A 23,812-nucleotide genomic window follows, 5' to 3' on the forward strand; every position below is an offset into this window, starting at 1 on the left:
AGTGTCAAAGCTTGCATCGATGTAACCGTTTACGACGAGCTCTTTATCACCTCCATAAACGAGAAACATATCCTTAGTCCTTTTCAGGTATTTCAGGATGTTTCTTGGTCGCTGTCCAGTGATCCACTCCTGGATTACTTTGGTACCTCCCTGCCAAACTAATAGCAAGGCACACATCAGGTCTGGTACACAGCATTGCATACATTATAGAACCTATGGCTGAAGCATAGGGAATGACTTTCATTTTCTCTCTATGTTCTGAAGTGGTCGGGCATTGAGTCTGACTCAACTTCACACCTTGTAACATAGGCAAGAACCCTTTCTTTGCTTGATCCTTTTTGAACTTCTTCAAAACTTTATCAAGGTATGTGCTTTGTGAAAGTCCAATTAAGCATCTTGATCTATCTCTATAGATCTTGATGCCCAATATATAAGCAGCTTCACCGAGGTCTTTCATCGAAAAATTCTTATTCAAGTATCCTTTTATGCTATTCAGAAATTCAGTATCATTTCCGATTAGCAATATGTCATCCACATATAATATCAGAAATGCTACAGAGCTCCCACTCACTTTCTTGTAAATACACGCTTCTCCAAAACTCTGTATAAAACCATATACTTTGATCGCACTATGAAAGCATATATTCCAACTTCGAGAGGCTAGCACCAGTCCATAAATGGATTGCTGGAGCTTGCATACTTTGTTAGCACCTTTTGGATCGACAAAACCTTCTGGTTGCATCATATACAACTCTTCTTTACACTAGTAGAAAACAGGGCTATGGTCCAGGCCGGCTCAGCCCATTAGTCCCGGTTCAGTCTAGAACCGGGACTAATGTGAGCATTGGTCCCGGTTCGTGCGGCTAAGGCATTAGTCCCGGTTCACTCGGGCCCTTTAGTCCCGGTTTAAGACATGAACCGAGACTAAAGGGTGCGATGACCTTTAGTCCCGGTTCGTGCCTCAAACCGGGACTAAAGATTAGACCTTTAGTCCCGGTTTGAGGCACGAACCGGGACTAATGGGGTTGAGACCTTTAGTCCCGGTTCGTGCCACGAACCGGTACTAAAGGTCCCATTTTCAAACTCTACCCCCCCCCCCCCCCGTGCATCGCCCTTTCAGTTTAAAAAAATAAAAGAAAATAATGGAAATGTCAAAAAAAATAAAAGAAAATAAGTTTCTCATGTGATATGTGGTCTAGTTGTTGGGAAAATTTGCAAATGTGAATTTTGACTTTATTTGCAAAATCTCTCTGAAATTTGTAAAAATGGGCATAACTTTTGCAGATGAAAAAGTTTTTTATATGAAAAATCATCTACTCGGAAAGTTACATCCAAATTTAACTGGGGGGAACCTCGTTAAACATTTCAAAATCCTCAAATACCTAATAGAAAAAAAGTTACGGGGCTTTTAAGATCTAGAGTGGAAAAAATTTAAAAAATATTCAAACAGTGGGCAAACGGTGGTCAAACAATGGTCAAACTAATTATTCTAGAATATTAGTGTTACTAAATAATTATTTTAGTTATTTCAATTTTGGTCAAATCTGGTCAAACTGTGGTCAAGCTGTGGTCAAACAATGGTCAAACTAATTATTCAAGAAATATTAGTGTTACTAAATAATTATTGTTTTTTAAAACAATAGTTTCAAATTCAAACAGTGAAATGTGTCACTTCATGCTCAAGCGAAATTCCTGAAGGTTAATAGGATTAACATCTTACTATTGTCAGGAAAACAACAAGTGCAGACTTGGAGCGAGGGAGAATAGAACCCGGAAGTTAAGCGTGCTCAGGCTGGGGGAGTGGGAGGATGGGTGACCGTTCGGGAAGTTAGATGATTTGGAATGATGAGGGGTGATTAGAGGATAAATTGAGAAGTGATGAGGGGTGGTGATTACAGACTATAGGTTAAAATAATTCAGAAGTTTGAAAATAAAAAAAACTCAAAAAAAAATTTCAAATTTTTTTTTCAAAAAAAAATCATAAAATTTCCTTTAGTCCCGGTTGGTGTTACCAACCGGGACTAAAGGTGGAGCTCCACGTGGCCGCGCCCTTTAGTCCCGGTTCTGGATTGAACCGGGACTAAAGGGTCAGGGCATTAGTACCGACACTTTAGTCCCGGTTCAGGAACCGGGACTAAAGGCCCTTACGAACCGGGACTAAAGGCCCTTACGAACCGGGACTATAGGCCCTTTTTCTACCAGTGTTAAGATATCCATTAAGGAATGCAGTTTTGACATCCATTTGCCAAATTTCATAATCATAAAATGCGGCAATTGCTACCATGATTCAAACGGACTTAAGCATCGCTACAGGTGAGAAGGTCTCATCGTAGTCAACTCCTTGAACTTGTCAAAAACCTTTTGCAACAAGTCGAGCTTTGTAGACAGTAACATTACCGTTAGCGTTAGTCTTCTTCTTGAAGATCCATTTATTCTCTATGGCTTGCCGATCATCGGTCAAGTCAACCAAAGTCCACACTTTGTTCTCATACATGGATCCCATCTCAGATTTCCTGGCCTCAAGTCATTTTGCCGAATCTGGGCTCATCATCGCTTCCTCATAGTTCGTAGGTTCATCATGGTCAAGTAACATGACCTCCAGAACAGGATTACCGTACCACTCTGGTGCGGATCTTACTCTGGTTGACTTAAGAGGTTCGGTAGTAACTTGATCAGAAGTTTCATGATCATCATCATTAGATTCCTCACTTACTGGTGTAGGAATCACTGGAACTGATTTCTGTGATGAACTACTTTCCAATAAGGGAGTAGGTACAATTACCTCGTCAAGTTCTACTTTCCTTCCACTCACTTCTTTCGAGAAAAACTCCTTCTCTAGAAAGGATCCATTCTTAGCAACGAATATCTTGCCTTCGGATCTGTGATAGAAGGTGTACCCAAGAGTTTCCTTTGGGTATCCTATGAAGACACATTTCTGCGATTTGGGTTTGAGCTTATCAGGTTGAAGCTTTTTCACATAAGCATCGCAGCCCCAAACTTTAAGAAACGACAACTTGGGTTTCTTACCAAACCACAGTTCATAAGGTGTCGTCTCAATGGATTTTGATGGTGCCCTATTTAACGTGAATGCAGCTGTCTCTAAAGCATAACCCCAAAACGATAGCGGTAAATCAGTGAGAGACATCATAGATCACACCATATCTAATAAAGTGAGGTTACGACGTTCAGACACACCATTATGCTGTGCTGTTCTAGGTGGCGTGAGTTGCAAAACTATTCTGCATTGTTTGAAATGAAGACCAAACTCGTAACTCAAATATTCACCTCCATGATCAGATCATAGAAACTTAATTTTCTTGTTACGATGATTTTCCACTTCACTCTGAAATTCTTTGAACTTTTAAAATGTTTTAGACTTATGTTTCATCAAGTAGATATACCCATATTTGCTCAAATCATCTGTGAAGGTAAGAAAATAACGATACTCGCCGCGAGCATCAACACTCATTGGACCGCATACATCAGTATGTATTATTTCCAACAAATATGTTGCTCGCTCCATTGTTCCGGAGAACGGAGTCTTAGTCATCTTGCCCAAGAGGCATGGTTTGCAAGCATCAAGTGATTCCAAAAGTCCATCAGCATGGAGTTTCTTCATGCGCTTTACGCCAATATGACCTAAACGGCAGTGCCACAAATAAGTTGCACTATAATTATTAAACTTATATCTTTTGGCTTCAATACTATGAATATGTGTATCACTACTATCAAGATTTAGTAAAAACAGACCACTCATCAAGGGTGCATGACCATAAAAGATATTATTCATATAAATAGAACAACCATTATTCTCCGATTTAAATGAATAACCGTCTCGCATCAAAGAAGATCCAGATATAATGTTCATGCTCAACGCTGGCACCAAATAACAATTATTTAGGTCTAAAACTAACCCCGAAGGTAGATGTAGAGGTAGCGCGCCGACGGCGATCACATCGACTTTGGAACCATTCCCCACGCGCATCGTCACCACGTCCTTACCTAATCTTCGCTTAATCCATAGCCCCTGTTTCGAGTTGCAAATATTAGATGTAGAGGTTGCGAGAATTAGTAAGGTACACATCAATAATATGTATATCAAATATACCTTTCACTTTGCCATCCTTCTTCTCTGCCAAATACTTGGGGCAGTTCCGCTTCCAGTGACCAGTCCCTTTGCAGTAGAAGCACTCAGTCTCAGGATTAGGTCCAGACTTAGGCTTCTTCACTTGAGCATCATCTTGCTTGTCGTTCTTCTTGAAGTTTCCTTTCTTCCCTTTACCCTTTTTCTTGAAACTGGTGGTCTTGTTGACCATCAACACTTGATGCTCTTTCTTGATTTCTTCCTCCGCAGCCTTTAGCATTGTGAAGAGCTCGGGAATCATCTTATCCATCCCTTGCATATTATAGTTCATCATGAAGCTCTTGTAGCTTGGTGGCAGTGATTGAAGAACTCTGTCAATGACACTATCATCAGGAAGATTAACTCCCAGCTGAGTCAAGTGGTTGTGGTACCCAGACATTCTGAGGATATGTTCATTGACAGAACTATTCTCCTCCATCTTGCAGCTGTGGAACTTATTGGAGACTTCATATCTCTCAATCCAGGCATTTGCTTGAAATATTAACTTCAAATGCTGGAACATCTCATATGCTCCATGACGTTCAAAACGTCGTTGAAGTCCCGGTTCTAAGCCGTAAAGCATGACACACTGAACTATCGAGTAGTCATCAGCTTTGCTCTGCCAGGTGTTCACAACAGCTGGTTTTGCTCCTGCGGTGGGTTTGTCACCTAGCGGTGCTTCCAGGACACAATTCTTCTGTGCAGCAATGAGGATAATCCTCAAGTTACGGACCCAGTCTGTGAAATTGCTGCCATCATCTTTCAACTTAGCTTTCTTTAGGAACGGATTAAAATTCAATGGAACAACAGTACGAGCCATCTATCTACAACAACATAGACATGAAAAATACTATCAGGTACTAAGTTCTTGATAAATTGAGGTTCAATTAATCATATTACTTAAGAACTCCCACTTAGATAGACATCCCTCTAATCATCTAAGTGATCACGTGATCCATATCAACTAAACCATGTCTGATCATCATGTGAGATGGAGTATTTTTCAATGGTGAACATCACTACATTGATCATATCTACTATATGATTCACGCTCGACCTTTCGGTCTCAGTGATCCGAGGCCATATCTGCATATGCTAGGCTTGTCAAGTTTAAACCGAGTATTCTGCGTCTGCAAAACTGGCTTGCACCCGTTGTATGTGAATGTAGATCTTATCACAGCCGATCATCGCGTGGTGTCTCGGCATGACAAACTATAGCAACGGTGCATACTCAGGGAGAACACTTGTTTCTTGAAATTTAGTGAGAGTTCATCTTATAATTCTACCACATAACTAAGCAAAATAAGAAGCATAAAGGATAAACATCACATGCAATCAAATATAAGTGATATGATATGGCCATCATCATCTTGTGCCTTTGATCTCCATCTCCAAAGCACCGTCATGATCACCATCGTCACCGGCTTGACACCTTGATCTCCATCGAAGCATCGTTGTCGTCTCGCCAACTATTGCTTCTACGACTATCGCTGCCGCTTAGTGATAAAGTAAAGCAATTACATGGCAATTGCATTTCATACAATAAAGCGACAACCATATGGCTCCTGCCAGTTGCTGATAACTCTGTTACAAAACATGATCATCTCATACAATAAAATTTAGCATCATGTCTTGACCATATCACATCACAAAATTCCCTACAAAAACAAGTTAAATGTCCTCTACTTTGTTGTTGCAAGTTTTACGTGGCTGCTACGGGCTGAGCAATAACCGTTCTTACCTACACATCAAAAACCACAACGCGGTATAGTGATTGCTTTTGGATCTTCAGAAAGAACCATGTTCATTGAAACCGATTCAACTAAAGTTGGAGAAACTGACAGCCACTAGCCACCTGTGTGGGAAGCACGTTGGTAGAACCCGTCTCGCATAGGCGTACGCGTAATGTCGTCTAAGCCACTTCATCCAACAATACCGTGAATAAAGAATCAACTAGTGACGGCAAGCAATATGTATATACCCACGCACATAACTCCTTTGTGTTCTACTCATGCATATAACATCTACGCATAGACCTGGCTCGGATGCCACTTTGGGGGAACGCAGTAATTTCAAAATTTTCCTACGCACACGCAAGATCTATCTAGGTGATGCATAGCAACAAGAGGGGAGAGTGTTGTCTACGTACCCTTGTAGACCGTAAGCGGAAGCGTTATGACAACACGGTTGATGTAGTCGTACGTCTTCACGATCCGACCAATCCTAGCATCGAAGGTACAACAACTCCACGATCTACACATGTTCAGCTCGGTGACATCCCACGAATTCTAGATCCAGCTGAGTGTCGAGGGAGAGTTTCGTCAGCACGACAGTGTGATGACGGCGATGATGAAGCTACCAGAACAGGGCTTTGCCTAAGCACTGCTACGATATGACCGAGGTGGATTATGGTGGAGGGGGGCACCGCACACGGCTAAGACAATGATCAACTTGTGTGTCTATGGGGTGCCCCTGATACGTCTCCAACGTATCTATAATTTTTGATTGCTCCATGCTATATTATCTACTGTTTTGGACATTATTGGGCTTTATTATCCACTTTTATATTATTTTTGGGACTAACCTATTAACCGGAGGCCCAGCCCAGAATTGCTGTTTTTTGCCTGTTTTAGGGTTTCGAAGAAAAGGAATATCAAACGGAGTCCAAACGGAATGAAACCTTCGGAAACGTGATTTTCTCATCAGATAAGATCTAGGAGACTTGTACCCACCATCAAGAAAGCCACGAGGCGGTCATGAGGATGGAGGGCACCCCCTAGGGCGCGCCCCCTGCCTTGTGGGCCCCTCGAAGCTCCACCGACGTACTTCTTCCTCCTATATATATCCACGTACCCCCAAACAATCAGATACGGAGCCAAAAACCTAATTCCACCACCGCAACTTTCTGTATCCACGAGATCCCATCTTGGGGCCTGTTCTGGGGCTCCGCCGGAGGGGGCATCGATCACGGAGGGCTTCTACATCATCATCCAAGCCTCTCCGATGAAGTGTGAGTAGTTTACTTCAGACCTACGGGTCCATAGTTAGTAGCTAGATGGCTTCTTCTCTCTTTTTGGATCTCAATACAATGTTCTCCCCCTCTCTCATGGAGATCTATTCGATGTAATCTTCTTTTTGTGGTTTGTTTGTTGAGACCGATGAATTGTGGGTTTATGATCAAGTCTATCTATGAATAATATTTGAATCTTCTCTGAATTCTTTTATGTATGATTGGTTATCTTTGCAAGTCTCTTCGAATTATCAGTTTGGTTTGGCCTACTAGATTGGTTGTTCTTGCCATGGGAGAAGTGCTTAGCTTTGGGTTCGATCTTGCGGTGTCCTTTCCCAGTGACAGAAGGGGCAGCAAGGCACGTATTGTATCGTTGCCATTGAGGATAACAAGATGGGTTTTTTATCATATTGCATGAAACTATCCCTCTACATCATGTCATCTTGCTTAAGGCGTTACTCTGTTTTTAACTTAATACTCTAGATGCATGCTGGATAGCGGTCGATGAGTGGAGTAATAGTAGTAGATGCAGGCAGGAGTCGGTCTACTTGTCTCGGACGTGATGCCTATATACATGATCATACCTAGATATTCTCATAACCATGCTCAATTCTGTTAATTGCTCAACAGTAATTTCTTCACCCACCATAGAATACTTATGCTCTTGAGAGGAGCCACTAGTGAAACCTATGGCCCCGGGTCTCTTTCTCATCATATCAATCTCCATCACTTTATTATTGCTTGGCTTTTACTTTGCTTTTACTTTTCACTTTGCATATCTATACCAAAAATACCAAAAATATTATTTATCATCTTTATCAGATCTCACTTTCGTAAGTGACCGTGAAGGGATTGACAACCCCTAAGTATGTTGGTTGCGTTGAGCTACTTTTTTTGTGTAGGTACGAGGGACTCGCGCGTAGCCTCCTACTGGATTGATACCTTGGTTCTCAAAAACTGAGGGAAATACTTACGCTAGTTTGTTGCATCATCCTCTCCTCTTTGGGGAAATCCAACGCAGTGCTCAAGAGGTAGCAAGAAGAATTTCTGGCGCCGTTGCCGGGGAGTCTGCGCAAAAGTCAACATACCAAGTACCCATCACATACCCTTATCTCCCGCATTACATTATTTGCCATTTCCCTCTCGTTTTCCTCTCCCCCCCAATTCACCCTTGCCGTTTTATTCGCCCTCTCTCTCTATCCTCCCTCTCCCTCTCTATTTGCCTCTTTTTGCTCGTTTGCCTTTTGTTTGCTTGTGTGTTAGTTTGCTAGCTTGTCGTTATGTCAAGTCCTTTACCTTCTGCCTCTATGTCTGAAATTGGGGAAATTATTGTCGATATGGACAATAATAATATCATGAAAAATTCTGATGCTCCTGCTAAAGAACCTACCATCTTTCGTACAAAAAAATTCTGTGCTGGTACTGGTAATATTATTGGAAAAGGAGTTATTCAAGATTTCTTTACTTGTGCCGGTGTTTTACCTTCTATGGGTAGTTCTATCCTTCACAGAACTAGTAGTCTTGCGGACGCTATTGCCATGCTTTTAGTTGAACTTGAAAGACAATTCATGCACATGCATCCTTCCATACAAAGGATTTTTCTGGAATTTTCAAATATTGAGCATTCTTTTGTTAAGCGTGCCGCTACTATCTTTTTGGCTCATGAGTTTAGATTCATAATAAAAGAAGCCAAAGAAATCTTTGCGCATTATAGGGTGGATGCTTGCCGTCCTCCCATAGAGGCTATCCTCTTTGATCAAGAAGAAATAATGCGTTTTCAATCTCTAGACTATGTTGCTTTCAATGAAAATCTTAGAAAAAGGGTTCCTACCAATGTTTTAGTTGATAGAATTTCTGAACTTAATGATGATTTGGCTATTAGAAATAATGAACTAGGATATTCTCTAGAATATAGGCTCACAAAGTTCTGTCAAAAGAATGCTTATAATGATGAATTGGTTGTGCATTATGAAGGACCAAAGGAGGAACCTATACCTCCCAAGGTTGATCTTGGGGACTTTTGTCCCGTTAAATTTAGCCCTTTTGATTACTTTTGCTTGCCTCAAAGAAAACTTGCTGCCGAACATAGAGAATATGAAATGAGTTTTAATAATCTATCTTACTATTATGGCGATACCTAGATCTATTCTTGCTTGTTATGCCTAGCTAGGGGCGTTAAACGATAGCGCTTGTTGGGAGGCAACCCAATTTTATTTTTATTACTTTCTTTTTGATCCTGTTTAGTAATAAATAAATTATTTAGCCTCTGTTTTGGTTGTGTTTTTTTGTGTTTAATTAGTGTTTGTGCCAAGTAGAACCGTTGGGAAGACTTGGGAAAAGTCTTGTTGAACTTGCTGTAAAAAACAGAAACTTTAGCGCTCACGAGAACTGCTGTGATTTTTATTTGGAGAGTGATATTTAGTTAATTATTTTTTCAGATGATTAATAGATAAATTCCTCACGTCCAGAAATTTATTTTAGAATTTTTGGAGTTCCAGATCTTGCGCTAGCTACATATTACTACAGACTTTTCTGTTTTTGACAGATTCTGTTTTTCGTGTGTTGTTTGCTTATTTTGATGAATCTATGGCTAGTAAAATAGTTTATAATCCATAGAGAAGTTGGAATACAGTAGGTTTAACACCAATATAAATAAAGAATGAGTTCATTACAGTACCTTGAAGTGGTCTTTTGTTTTCTTTCGCTAACGGAGCTCACGAGTTTTCTACTTTAAGTTTTGTGTTGTGAAGTTTTCAAGTTTTGGGTAAAGATTTGATGGATTATGGAACAAGGAGTGGCAAGAGCCTAAGCTTGGGGATGCCCATGGCACCCCGAAGATAATCTAAGGACACCTAAAAGCCAAAGCTTGGGGATGCCCCAGAAGGCATCCCCTCTTTCGTCTACTTCTATCGGTAACTTTACTTGGAGCTATATTTTTATTCACCACATGGTATGTGTTTTGCTTGGAGCGTCTTTTATGATTTGAGTCTTTGCTTGTTAGTCTACCACAATCATCCTTGTTGTACACACCTTTTGAGAGAGCCATACATAGTTTGGAATTTGATAGAATACTCTATATGCTTCACTTATATCTTTTGAGCTATATAATTTTTCTCTAATGCTTCACTTATATCTTTTAGAGCACGGTGGTGGATTTGTTTTATAGAAACTATTGATCTCTCATGCTTCACTTAGATTATTTTTAGAATCTTAATAGCATGGTAATTTGATTAATAATAATATGCTTGGTATTCAAGATTTGTAAAACTTTCTTTTTAGTGCGGTGAATACTAAGAAAAAAATTGATGCTTGATAATTGTTTTGAGATATGAGGATGGTGATATTAGAGTCATGCTAGTTGAGTAGTTGTGAATTTGAGAAATGCTTGTGTTAAAGTTTGTGATTCCCGTAGCATGCACGTATGGTGAACCGTTATGTGATGAAGTCGGAGCATGATTTATTTATTGATTGTCTTCCTTATGAGTGGCGGTCGGGACGAGCGATGGTCTTTTCCTACCAATCTATCCCCCTAGGAGCATGCGCGTAATACTTTGCTTTGATAACTTCTAGATTTTTGCAATAAGTATATGAGTTCTTTATGACTAATGTTGAGTCCATGGATTATACGCACTTTCCTTCCTTCCACCATTGCTAGCCTCTCTAATACCGCACACTTTTCGCCGGTATCATACACCCACCAAATACCTTCCTCAAAACAGCCACCATACCTACCTATCATGGCATTTCCATAGCCATTCCGAGATATATTGCCATGCAAATTTCCACCGTTCTGTTCATTATGACACGCTCCATCATTGTCATATTGCTAGCATGATCATGTAGTTGACATTGTATTTGTGGCAAAGCCACCGTTCATAATTCTTTCATACATGTCACTCTTGATTCATTGCATATCCCGGTACACCGCCGGAGGCATTCATATAGAGTCATGTTTTGTTCCGAGTATTGAGTTGTAATTGTTGAGTTGTACGAAAAATAAAAAGTGTGATGATCATCATTTTTATAGCATTGTCCCAAGTGAGGAAAGGATGATGGAGACTATGATTCCCCCACAAGTCGGGATGAGACTCCGGACGAAAAAAAAGAGGCCATAAAAAAGAGAAGGCCCAAACAAAAAAAAATGAGAGAAAAAGAGAGAAGGGACAATGTTACTATCCTTTTACCACACTTGTGCTTCAAAGTAGCACCATGATCTCCATGATAGAGAGTCTCTCATTATGTCACTTTCATATACTAGTGGGAATTTTTCATTATAGAACTTAGCTTGTATATTCCAATGATGGGCTTCCTCAAAATGCCCTAGGTCTTCATGAGCAAGCGAGTTGGATGCACACCCACTTAGTTTCTTTTTGAGCTTTCATATACTTATAGCTCTAGTGCATCCGTTGCATGGCAATCCCTACTCACTCACATTGATATCTATTGATGGGCATCTCCATAGCCCGTTGATACGCCTAGTTGATGTGAGACTATCTTCCCCTCTTTTTGTCTTCTCCACAACCACCCTTCTATTCCACATATAGTGCTATATCCATGGCTCACACTCATGTATTGCGTGAAGATCGAAAAAGTTTTGAAAATGTCAAAAGTATGAAACAATTGCTTGGCTTGTCATCGGGGTTGTGCATGATTTAAATACTTTGTGTGGTGAAGATAGAGCATAGCCAGACTATATGATTTTGTAGGGATAGCTTTCTTTGGCCATGTTATTTTGAGAAGACATAATTGCTTTGTTAGTATGCTTGAACTATTATTATTTTTATGTCAATATGATCTTTTGTCTTGAATCTTTTGAATCTGAATACTCATACCACAATTAAGAAGATTTACATTGAAATTATGCCAAGTAGCACTCTGCATCAAAAATTCTGTTTTTATCATTTACCTACTCGAGAACGAGCAGGAATTAAGCTTGGGGATGCTTGATATGTCTCCAACGTATCTATAATTTTTGATTGCTCCATGTTATATTATCTACTGTTTTGGACATTATTGGGCTTTATTATCCACTTTTATATTATTTTTGGGACTAACCTATTAACCGGAGGCCCAGCCCAGAATTGTAGTTTTTTTTTGCCTATTTTAGGGTTTCGAAGAAAAGGAATATCAAACGGAGTCCAAACGGAATGAAACCTTCGGAAACGTGATTTTCTCATCAGATAAGATCCAGGAGAGTTGGAACCTCCGCCAAGAAAGCCACGAGGTGGTCACGAGGGTGGAGGGCGCCCCCCCTAGGGCGCACCCCCTGCCTTGTGGGCCCCTTGAAGCTCCACCGACGTACTTCTTCCTCCAATATATATCCACGTACCCCCAAACGATCAGATACGGAGCCAAAAACCTAATTCCACCGCCGCAACTTTCTGTATCCACGAGATCCCATCTTGGGGCCTGTTCCGGAGCTTCGTCGGAGGGGGCATCGATCACGGAGGGCTTCTACATCATCATCCAAGCCTCTCCGATGAAGTGTGAGTAGTTTACTTCAGACCTACGGGTCCATAGTTAGTAGCTAGATGGCTTCTTCTCTCTTTTTTGATCTCAATACAATGTTCTCCCCCTCTCTCGTGGAGATCTATTCGATGTAATCTTCTTTTTGCGGTGTGTTTGTTGAGACCGATGAATTGTGGGTTTCTGATCAAGTCTATCTATGAATAATATTTGAATCTTCTCTGAATTATTTTATGTATGATTGGTTATCTTTGCAATTCTCTTCTAATTATCAGTTTGGTTTGGCCTACTAGATTGGTTGTTCTTGCCATGAGAGAAGTGCTTAGCTTTGGGTTCGATCTTGCGGTGTCCTTTCCCAGTGACAGAAGGGGCAGCAAGGCACGTATTATATCGTTGCCATCGAGGATAACAAGATGGGGTTTTTATCATATTGCATGAAACTATCCCTCTACATCATGTCATCTTACTTAAGGCGTTACTCTATTTTTAGCTTAATAATCTAGATGCATGATGGATAGCGGTCGATGAGTGGAGTAATAGTAGTAGATGCAGGCAGGAGTCGGTCTACTTGTCTCGGACGTGATGCCTATATACATGATCATACCTAGATATTCTCATAACTATGCTCAATTCTGTCAATTGCTCAACAGTAATTTGTTCACCCATGGTAGAATACTTATGCTCTTGAGAGAAGCCACTAGTGAAACCTATGGCCCCCAGGTCTCTTTCTCATCATATCAATCTCCATCACTTTATTATTGCTTTGCTTTTACTTTGGTTTTACTTTTCACTTTGCATCTCTATACAAAACATACCAAAAATATTATTTATCATCTTTATCAGATCTCACCTTCGTAAGAGACCGTGAAGGGATTGACAACCCCTAAGCGCGTTGGTTGCGTTGAGCTACTGTTTTTGTGTAGGTACGAGGGACTCGCGCGTGGCCTCCTACTGGATTGATACCTTGGTTCTCAAAAACTGAGGGAAATACTTACGCTACTTTGCTGCATCATCCTCTCTTCTTTGGGGAAATCCAATGCAGTGCTCAAGAGGTAGCAGCCCCCTCCCCCGTATATAAAGGAGTGGAGGAGGGGGAGGGCCGACCCTCTATGGCGCGCCCTAGGGCAGTCCTACTCCCGCCGGGAGTAGGATTTCCCCCTTCCAAGTAGGAGTAGGAGAGGAAGGAAGGAGGATAGAGGGAGGAAGGAAAGGGGGGCCGGCCCCCCTTTCAAATTCGGATTGGGCTTGGGGGGCGCGCCCCCTCCTAGGCCGCCTCCTCCTCTCTCCCACTAAGGCCCAATAAGGCCCATACACTCCCCGGGGGGTTCCGGTAACCTCCCGGTACTCCGGTAAATGCCCGAACTCACGCGGAACCATTTTGATGTCCAAACATAGTCATCCAATATATCGATCTTTATGTCTCGACCATTTCAGACTCCTCATCATGTCCGTGATCATATCCGGGACTCTGAACTACCTTCGGTACATCAAAAACATAAACTCATAATACCGATCATCACCGAACGTTAAGTGTGTGGACCCTACGGGTTCGAGAACTATGTAGACATGACCGAGACTCATCTTCGGTCAATAACCAATAGCGGAACCTGGATGCTCATATTGGTTCCTGCATATTCGACGAAGATCTTTATCGGTCAAACCGCATAACAACATACATTGTTCCCTTTGTCATCGGTACATTACTTGCCCGAGATTCGATCGTCGGTATCATCATACCTAGTTCAATCTCATTATCGGCAAGTCTCTTTACTCGTTCCGTAATGCTACATCCTGTAACTAACTCACTAGTTACATTGCTTGCAAGGCTTATAGTGATGTACATTACCGAGAGGGCCCAGAGATACCTCTCCGATACTCAGAGTGACAAATCCTAATCTCGATCTATGCCAACTCAACAAACACCATCGGAGACACCTGTAGAGCATCTTTATAGTCACCCAGTAACGTTGTGACGTTTGATAGCACACTAAGTGTTCCTTCGGTATTCGGGAGTTGCATGATCCATAGTCATAGGAACATGTATAAGTTATGGAGAAAACAATAGCAGCAAACTAAACGATCATCGTGCTAAGCTAACGGATGGGTCAAGTCAATCACATCATTCTCTAATGATGTGATCCCGTTTATCAAATGACAACTCTTTTTCTATAGCTAGGAAACTTAACCATCTTTGATCAACGAGCTAGTCAGGTAGAGGCATACTAGTGACACTCTTTTTGTCTATGTATTCACACATGTACTAAGTTTCTGGTTAATACAATTCTAGCATGAATAATAAACATTTCTCATGATAAATAACAACTTTATTATTGCCTCTAGGGCATATTTCCTTCATGATGTACCACCACCTCCTCCTGTGGGTAGACCACGGCGTGAGAGGAAGAAAGCCATATCAGATGACTATGTCACTTTCATGATTGAGGATATGAATGATCTGGGAAATGTGGAGGATCCAACCTCTTATAAGGAAGCCATTAAAAGTGAAAATTCATCCAAGTGGTTTGTTGCCATGGAAGACGAGTTGAAGTCTATGGGTTCAAACGATGTTTGGGACTTAGTAGAAGTTCCCGATGGAGCTAAGAAAGTAGGCACAAGTGGGTCTACAAAACCAAGTATGATTCCAAAGGGAATGTCGAATGGTTCAAGGCAAGGCTAGTGGAAAAAGGGTATACATAGAGAGAAGGCATTGATTATAAGCAAACCTTCTCTCCTGTGTCAACCAAGGATTCTTTCAGAGTCATAATGGCATTAGTAGCTCATTACGACCTAGAACTACACCAAATGGATGCTAAAACGACATTTCTAAATGGTGAATTAAAAGAAAACGTTTACATGGCTCAGCTAGAAGGCCTTGTTGTGGAAGGGAAGGAACATTTAGCATGTCATCTAAAGAAATCAATTTATGGCTTGAAGTAAGCTTCAAGAGAGTGGTACCTCAAGTTTGATAAAATTATCAAAACTTTTGGTTTCACCGAAAACATTGTGGACAACTGCATATACGTTAAGTTTAAAGACAGTAGGTTCACATTTTTAGTCCTATACGTTCATGACATATTGTTGGCATGTAGCGATAAGGATACACTGCATAATTTTTTGTAATCCAGTTTTGATATGAAAGATCTTGGTGAAGCCTCGTATGTCCTCAGCATCGAGATAGGTACATAGGAACGTTAGGACTATCTCAAAAAGCATACTTTGAGAGAGCATTGAAAAAAATCAATATGCATAAGTGCTCACCCTCACCTGCTCCTATAGTTAAGGGCGATAAGTTTGGGACATTTCAATGTCCGAGGAACCAATATGAAACTGATCAGTTGAAGTCGGTTCCTTATGCTTCAGCTGTCAGAAGCATCATGTATGCTCAAGTGTGTACACGCCCAGATTTATGTTTTGTAATCGGGATGCTTGGCAGATACCAATCAAATCCAGGACCGGACCATTGGAAGGCTGCAAAGAAAGTCTTGCGTTATATGCAAGGAACTAAGGATTTCATGCTTGCATATAAAAGAAATGATAACCTAGAATTTTTTGGTTATTCAGACTCTGATTTTGCCGGGTGTGTGGATAGTAAGAGATCCACGTCAGGCTATATATTCACACTCGCGGGAGGAGCTATATCGTGGAAAAGCTCCAAACAGACGTTAACTGCTGGATCTACGATGCAAGCAGAATTTGTAGCATGTTATGAGGCCACCGGGCAGGCTGTATGGCTAAAGAATTTTATTCCCGGACTTAAAATGGTTGACAACATATCTAAACCAATTTTATTATACTGCGATAATGAACCTACAGTTTTCTATACGAGTAACAACAGGTCAAGTGATGCTGTCAGACACATTGGCATCAAGTATCGTGTTGTGAAAGATAGAATCCAGGATCAAATAATTGATGTTAAACATATAACAACGAAGCATATGCTTGCGGATCCGCTAACAAAAGGCTTACCACCCAGTATTTTTTGTGAGCATGTTGCCGGCATGGGACTACTAGAAGCCTTATGATTCTGGAATAAGAGGACCATTAAAATAAACACTCCTTAATTAGCAAAATGTTTTCCATTTCGAAATAGGCAGGGTGTGCTATAAGTGTTGAGGTTCTATGGCGTTTTGAGCTGTTGTAACACATCACTTTGGTACATCATTCCTATGTAGAATGGGGGAATGAAGTTAAGCCTAACGATCAAGGGGGAGAATGTTGGTTTGATCTGACGGCTTAAACAGGCCAGTTAGATCTATTAGTCTAATAGAAAAAAAAGAAGGTAGCGTTAGAGAAAAAGGCCCCACGCACCAACGTACGTGGGCTTTTTATCCCAACTAAGGCGCCCTGATTGGGGGCACCCAAACCAACTGATTGTTTAGGTCCCTGTCTCCAGCGCTAGATAAAAGGAGGTACGGAAGAGGGTTGGCAGCCTGCGCGATCACAATTCTCATACGGTTTCACTCCCCTCCTGATATCCTCTCACCCCATCCGATCAGGGGGAGCGCTGCAGCGACGGAAAGACCTACTCCAGCTGCCGTTGCCGTCCCGGGACAGTGCCGGTGGCGTCCTGAGGGCATCAGGACGTTGAGGAGGACTTCTACCTCGACTACATCACCCCTTCATCACGCCTGCATCGAGCATGCAATCATGTCCACTGCTGTGACATGTAAAGAACCTATGATCCCTTCTCTGTTCATGGTTATTGGGTGATCTAGATGCAATTTTGATCCTGCTAATGGCATCCCATAGATGCATAATTAATCCAACATCCGGATGTTGCTGTCAGTGGTGTCTACATCCTGCTCTCGAGGGTCTATGCATCTGCACAGAAGTGGAACAACGTGGGCATGGTCCGTCGGTTGATGAGCGACGAGGTTCTCAAAAAGGAGCCAGGGTTCAGCTCCATTGAAATGGATGGCCTGGTTCATCAGTTTGTCGTAGGCGACACGTCACCCCCTCGGTCACAGGAGATATACGCGAAGCTGGATGAGATCGAGCAGAGGCTTGCATCCTCTGGATACAAGCCAGACTTATCAGAGGCTAGTATGGTTGCTGGCATGGACCATACCAAGGGCACCGCCCTCCGCTTGAGTGGCACTCGTCACTCGTCAGTTGTGTTATAAAATGCCACACCAAATAAAACATTTCTGGTAAGAATGGCTCTGAGCATGAATTGCGTGAACATGTATTAGCTCTGATTTTGGGAAATATTCTCTAAACTGGCATCTGGTTTCTTTTGTAGGACTTGCTGCTTGACAATATTCTTCTAGAGGGGTTCCTATGTGCTATCAAGACGGCAAATTATAGCTCTATAGGAACTTACAGGCATATTTAAATATAAGAACTACATTAATGGTGTGCCTTTTAAAAATTTATGTTTCTATTCAATATAGTTTGTTAACTTTATCAATTTCACTAAGACGGTTTCCCCAGATTTCATTCTCTTTCATATCTTGAACTTATAAATATTTTCTTCCATTTTTCTCGTGCAAAAATTGTAGTGCACGTTTACTGTTGTTAGTTATGGGTACTACAGTAAATCTTGATCTAACTTGATGTACCTCGAAGAGAGCAAAAAAAATGCACCTTATATCCTTACGATTGTTCTGTTATGATAGCAGGCGACTGAATTGTTGCCTAAATTGAGCCTCAATTAGTCTTCTCATTTTATAATAGGATGTCAAGAGACATTTCATATTATTTACGTTATAGGAGGAAATCTATATTATACACAAAGTAATGGAGGGGGTGACCCCTCCACTGTATAACTTTCTGACATGAAAATGCTATATGCCATTAATTCAGGAGTATATCTAATAATTGATCTTACAAAATGTTTCAACTTCTATACTGGTTCTAACAGTTCCATCTCACGTTTGTCTTTTGAATTTATTAAGGAGCTTTCAGCTATAGAACACCTTGAAAATAGCAACCTCATGGTACTATGTTTGATTGCTCACACATCTATAGTTTTTGCTTCATAAAATAGTTTTTGTTGTTACTATTGAAAACAATAGAATTTATTATGTCATACTTATGCATCTATTTATAAGTGCTTCATGTTACTTTGCATTTCCAGTGACTCATCTTACAACTATCTGTCAGAAACAACACCTGGCTCTTGGTCAACTCCCATGACTTCCATTTTTGTCGGTGTCCTTCCTGGTCTGACATTGTTTTTCCGTGAAGCCGGACATCCTTCCCGTCGTGGCCATGGCCATGCCCGTGGAGAAAGGGCAGAGTGACCAGCAGGGGAGGGAGGTGAGCTCGCCCCACGCACGATAGGTACACCGTCGAGCTCCAGCAGGGGAGTTACGACATGCACTTGGGGGCGAGCTCGATTGGAGGGGATGGGGACGGCCAGCACGGGAAGGAAGGTAGCCAGAGGGGATGGGGGAGGTAGGGGCCTCGGTAGTGAGGACTGAGGAGGGGAGGGAGGAGATCAAGGGGAGAGCATGGCGTGCTCTGCCTCTGATGTGTGCCAGAGATGAGACGGTGAGAAGATGTTGCTCTGTATGTTTTGCTACCGCCGCTGATTACTAAGCTACGCGCGTGTGTTGGCTGCTGATTGCTAGCTATGCGTGTCGCTTTTTTGCGTTGCTGCTAAAATTGCTATAGCTGCAGCTTGCTAGCAGGTAAATTGCTATAACATTGTTAAGTGTAAACTGATGCTTTGTTGATACTGCTTGCTTCTCTGAATTTTTGTTATGAAACGTCATGTAGTATAAAACGTTTGTGCATGAGATAGGTATTTGATAGGTAGAAATGTTATAATGCGAGTGGGATATAAAGAGTGAGAAGAAGTAGAGAAAGGTGTACATTTTAAACTAAAAATGTGTCTAAAATAGTAGATTTAATAAAAACAAAATCAAAGTTGAGTAAAAAAAGGTATATCAAAGAAAACAAAATGCTAACTAAAGGTTGACCAAATTGAAACATAATTGAATTATTTTTGTGAAATTTATTGAATTATTATTATGTGTGTGTGGAATGTTGTGTTATACTGATTTGGACAGACCCAGTGCATAGAAGCTCCCACACAAGGTGGGGTCTGGGGAGGGATTATAGGAACCTAGTCTTACCCCTGCAAAGTGCAATGCAGAGAGGCTGGTTCGAACCCAGGACCTCTTGGCACAAGTGGGGGGGACTTCACCACTGCGCCAGGCCTGCCCTCTTTGTGTTATACTGATTTGGAAGTTAAAATAAATTAATAAAGAAGCTCTCGGCGTATAAAGAGTCAAATTTGACGCTACCGCTGAATTTTAGGACAATGTTTGAGTTATGCCATTTTCCATCCTAAAGCTTGGACAGCGAGCCAAAGATTTTTAGCTATCAAAGGGGGGCCAATTTAAATGGTTGAGTTTTTTTTCCTTTTTTTCAAAAAGGGGATTCCCCGACCTCTGCATCAGAACGATGCATACGGCCATCTTATTAAAAAGAAACATAGGTTCAACAAGGTCTTAGAGTCTCAAAACAAAAATAAAGAAGGGCTCACAAAGAGCCAAAAGGGTCAAAAAACAAACTGGCCATAAAAAGACACAACTGGCTGGCATAAGAGAGACAAGTAAACTAATTGCCTATCTTATTACATGACCGCCATCCAAACCGGTTGAAGATATCCCGTGTTACCATCTCCCAGCGGATAGATCCAGTAACCAAACGCTCCCTGACCTCCGTCGGAGTGAGTAGCGACCACGTAAGGATCAACGCGGTGGCTCGGAAGATAACCTGCAAAAAATGAATATTTGTTATTCTATTAAAAACCAAATCATTTCTGTAGTTTCAGACTGCCCACAATAAAGCACAAACTCCTACGCGAATATGTCTCGCTCTTACGGCCTCTATCCTGTTAAGTCACGTTCCAAATAACGTGTTAACGGAACTCGCTGGAGTAATATTAAATGTAATATGGACTGTCCGCCATAGGCTTTTGGCTAACGGGCAATTAAGAAAAAGGTGTTTGATGGTTTCATCCCAATCACAGAAACTACACCTAGTAGGTCCTGTCCAATTACGCTTTGCCAAATTGTCCTTGGTTAATATTACTTGTTTATGGACAAACCACATAAACACTTTGATTTTCAAAGGAATTTTGACAGCCCAAACATGTTTGGAACTAGGAATCGAGCTTGAGTTGATAACATCAACATACATTGATTTAACTGTAAACTCTCCAGACCTAGTAAGTTTCCAGCGTAATTTATCGGGTTGTTGAGATAACTGAACCTCCATCAGTCTACTTACTAGATGGAGCCATTCTTCCCAACGATTGCCAACTAGCGTCCTTCTGAACTGAATATTAAGGGGATTGGATTGAAGTACCGTTGCAACGAACGCCTCACGTCGTTGAACAATACGATACAGAGACGGGTATTGAATGGCAAGGGGGGTCTCTCTGAGCCAAGTATCCTCCCAGAATCGTGTACTAGCATCGTTGCCAATAATAAACTTTGTCCTATTAAACAAGGTTAATTTGAATTGCATAATCCCTTTCCAAAAAGGTGAGTCAGTCGGCCTTGCTGTCACCTATGACAAAGTTTTGGAGTGAGGATACTTGCTACGGAGGATTTGCGCCCAAGTAGCATCAGTCTCAGTCGATAACTTCCACAGCCACTTACTGAGAAGACATCTGTTCTTGACCTCAAGATTCTCAATACCAAGACCCACTTGGTCTTTCGTTCGACAGATGATATCCCATTTGGTGAGTCGGTATTTTCTTTTTAATTCATCGCTTTGACAGAAAAATCATGATCGATAGAAGTCTAGTCTTTTCCTAACTCCAACTGGGACTTCGAAGAACGACAAAAGAAACATAGGCATACTCGTGAGAACCGAGTTAATCAGAATTAATCGGCCTCCGTATGACATGAGCTTGCCCTTCCAGCAACTCAGTTTCTTTTCAAAGCGGTCCTCGGTGCACTTCCATTCTCTGTTTGTCAGCTTACGATGGTGGATTGGTATACCTAAGTACGTAAAAGGTAAAGTCCCCAATTCGCATCCAAACAATTGCCTATATGCCTCTTGTTCGTCATTGGCTCTACCAAAGCAGAACAATTCGCTTTCGTGGAAGTTAATCTTTAACCTGGTCAATTGTTCAAATAAGCATAAGACCAACTTCATATTTCTCGCTTTGTCCAAGTCATGCTCCATAAAGATGATCGTATCATCGGCGTACTGAAGGATGGACACACCTCCATCAACTAGATGAGGTACCAAGCCACCCACCTGACCAGCCTCCTTAGTACTTTCTATCAAAATTGCCAACATATCAACTATAATGTTGAACAGGATAGGAGACATCGGATCCCCTTGTCTAAGGCCCTTATGTGTCTGGAAATAATGACCTATGTTGTCATTCACTTTAATTCCAACACTCCCTTTTTGCGTGAACGATTCTACCTGGCGTCGCTGGGCTTCATCAAAATCTTTCATACGCAAGGCCTGTTGAAAGAATGGCCATTTGACTTTATCGTACGCTTTCTCGAAATCCACCTTAAAAACAACTCCATCTAACTTTTTCGTGTGAATTTCATGGAGCGTTTCATGAAGGACCACCACCCCTTCTATGATGTTTCTGTCCGGCATGAAAGGAGTTTGGGAATGTTGCACCACAGAATGCGCAATCTGTGTGAGCCTATTAGTCCCAACTTTGGTGAAAGTTTTGAAACTAACATTGACGAGGCAGATCGGCCTGAACTGCTCAATTCTCACAGCTTCCATTTTCTTAGGAAGCAGTGCTATTATTCCAAAATTTAAATGAAATAACTGAAACTGTCCAGAGAATAGATCATGGAACATTGTTAACAAATCCCCCTTAATAATATGCCAACACTTTTTATAGAACTCCGCCGGAAATCCATTCAGCCCTGGACCCTTATTGTTTTTGATATGCGCAATAGCTTCAAACACCTCTTTCTCCGAGAACGAGGCAACCAAAGTATCATTTTCATCAGCAGTGAGTTGAGGCACATCCTCAATCCTGGACTCATCCACGCACACACAACTATCCTCCGGAGGTCCAAACAACTGCTTATAGTACTCGGTTATGTATAGTTTGAGGTTATCATGTCCTAAAATAGTTTCTTCATCTTGTTCAAGCTGAAAGATATTACGAGAACAAAAATGGTTGAGTGATGTCACGAGAACAAAAATGATATTGAAGAATTTTTTTCCCCAATCAACCCATAGCAACCGCACGGGCACATTTACTAGTAATATAATAACTTTCATAATGATCAATGAGGCCACGTACGAAAGAACAGACGGCCCTTACACTGAAGAACACAACGGATGGGTGCAGCACATGCACTGCATCTGCACATCCAAATTACACACACAAACAAAAATCACGATACCTAATCAAACGAGGCAGCATTCACGCGCGTGCATGCAGGAGCTCTGGGTGGCCGGCCGATCGATCGATCCTGCGCGCCCACCGCACGAGCCATGCACGCATGCATGCAAGCACGAGGTAACCGGAGGATAAATTATTTAATTAGTACTCGACGGCGGCGGGCGGAGGGTCGTCGATCAGAAGTCGCCGGCGGCGGGTTTGGCCTTCCCCCCCTTGGCGACCTCAGCGCTCTCGGCGGTGTTCATGCTGAAGCTGTTGAGACTGCGGCCACCGGCGCCGTTCATGGAGAAGCTGTTCTCCTGCACGCCCGCGGCGGCTTCCACCGGAGCCGCGGTGTGGCTCAGCAGCAGGAGCCCCAGCAGGGCCAGGCCGAGCAGGGTCATGCGCAGCTCGTTGTTCCTTGCGCCCGCCATTGATGCCTGTGGAAGATTGAGAGATTGCGCGGACGGAGGTTGGTTATCTGCTTATTGCGGTGGATTATTAGCGAGCTCTTGTGGTGGGTGGAGGAAGGATGCGGTGTTCTTGAGGATTTATAGTGGGAGGAGAGGGCGAGAGGGGCGGTGGGGAGTGGGTTCAGGAGAATGTCTCGTGTTCTTGCGGTTCTGCTTAAGTGTAGGCGAATGGCGTGGATCCTATATTCCTAATGTTGAAGCCATTGGAACGCCTATTAGCATGGGACCTTCGGTTGGTATGCGTCATGCATGCGATGTGTTTTAAACTTTGCTCGGTCCCGTAATCCATATCTGCGAGAAACGAAAGGAGAAATGGTTTTTAAATTGGGTGTGTCTAGGGCACATCTAGATGTGCCCTAGTTATTGCACATCTAAGTGAGTGAATCAAGTATAAAGAGAAAAAGATC

At 41.9% G+C, this 23,812-nt stretch overlaps 1 protein-coding gene and 1 pseudogene across 1 annotated transcript; one reads left to right on the plus strand and one right to left on the minus strand.

Moving 5' to 3' along the window:
• LOC123057121 (pentatricopeptide repeat-containing protein At1g59720, chloroplastic/mitochondrial-like) overlaps positions 1 to 19,238 on the plus strand; it is a 36,122-nt pseudogene extending 16,884 nt beyond the window's left edge.
• A 3,497-nt stretch (positions 19,239 to 22,735) lies between these two features.
• On the minus strand, positions 22,736 to 23,451 carry LOC123059017 (uncharacterized). Its single transcript, XM_044481679.1, has one exon. It carries the CDS (start codon positions 23,364 to 23,366, stop codon positions 23,130 to 23,132), a length of 237 nt encoding a protein of 78 aa, XP_044337614.1. The 5' UTR covers positions 23,367 to 23,451; the 3' UTR covers positions 22,736 to 23,129.
• Positions 23,452 to 23,812: the final 361 nt, after the last annotated feature.

Source organism: Triticum aestivum, chromosome 3A (assembly GCF_018294505.1).
Source record: "Triticum aestivum cultivar Chinese Spring chromosome 3A, IWGSC CS RefSeq v2.1, whole genome shotgun sequence".
NCBI lineage: Eukaryota > Viridiplantae > Streptophyta > Magnoliopsida > Poales > Poaceae > Triticum > Triticum aestivum.

Bases quoted from the DNA above. Each gene is read 5' to 3' on its own strand.
- LOC123059017 (XM_044481679.1), bottom strand. From the start codon at position 23,366: ATGGCGGGCGCAAGGAACAACGAGCTGCGCATGACCCTGCTCGGCCTG.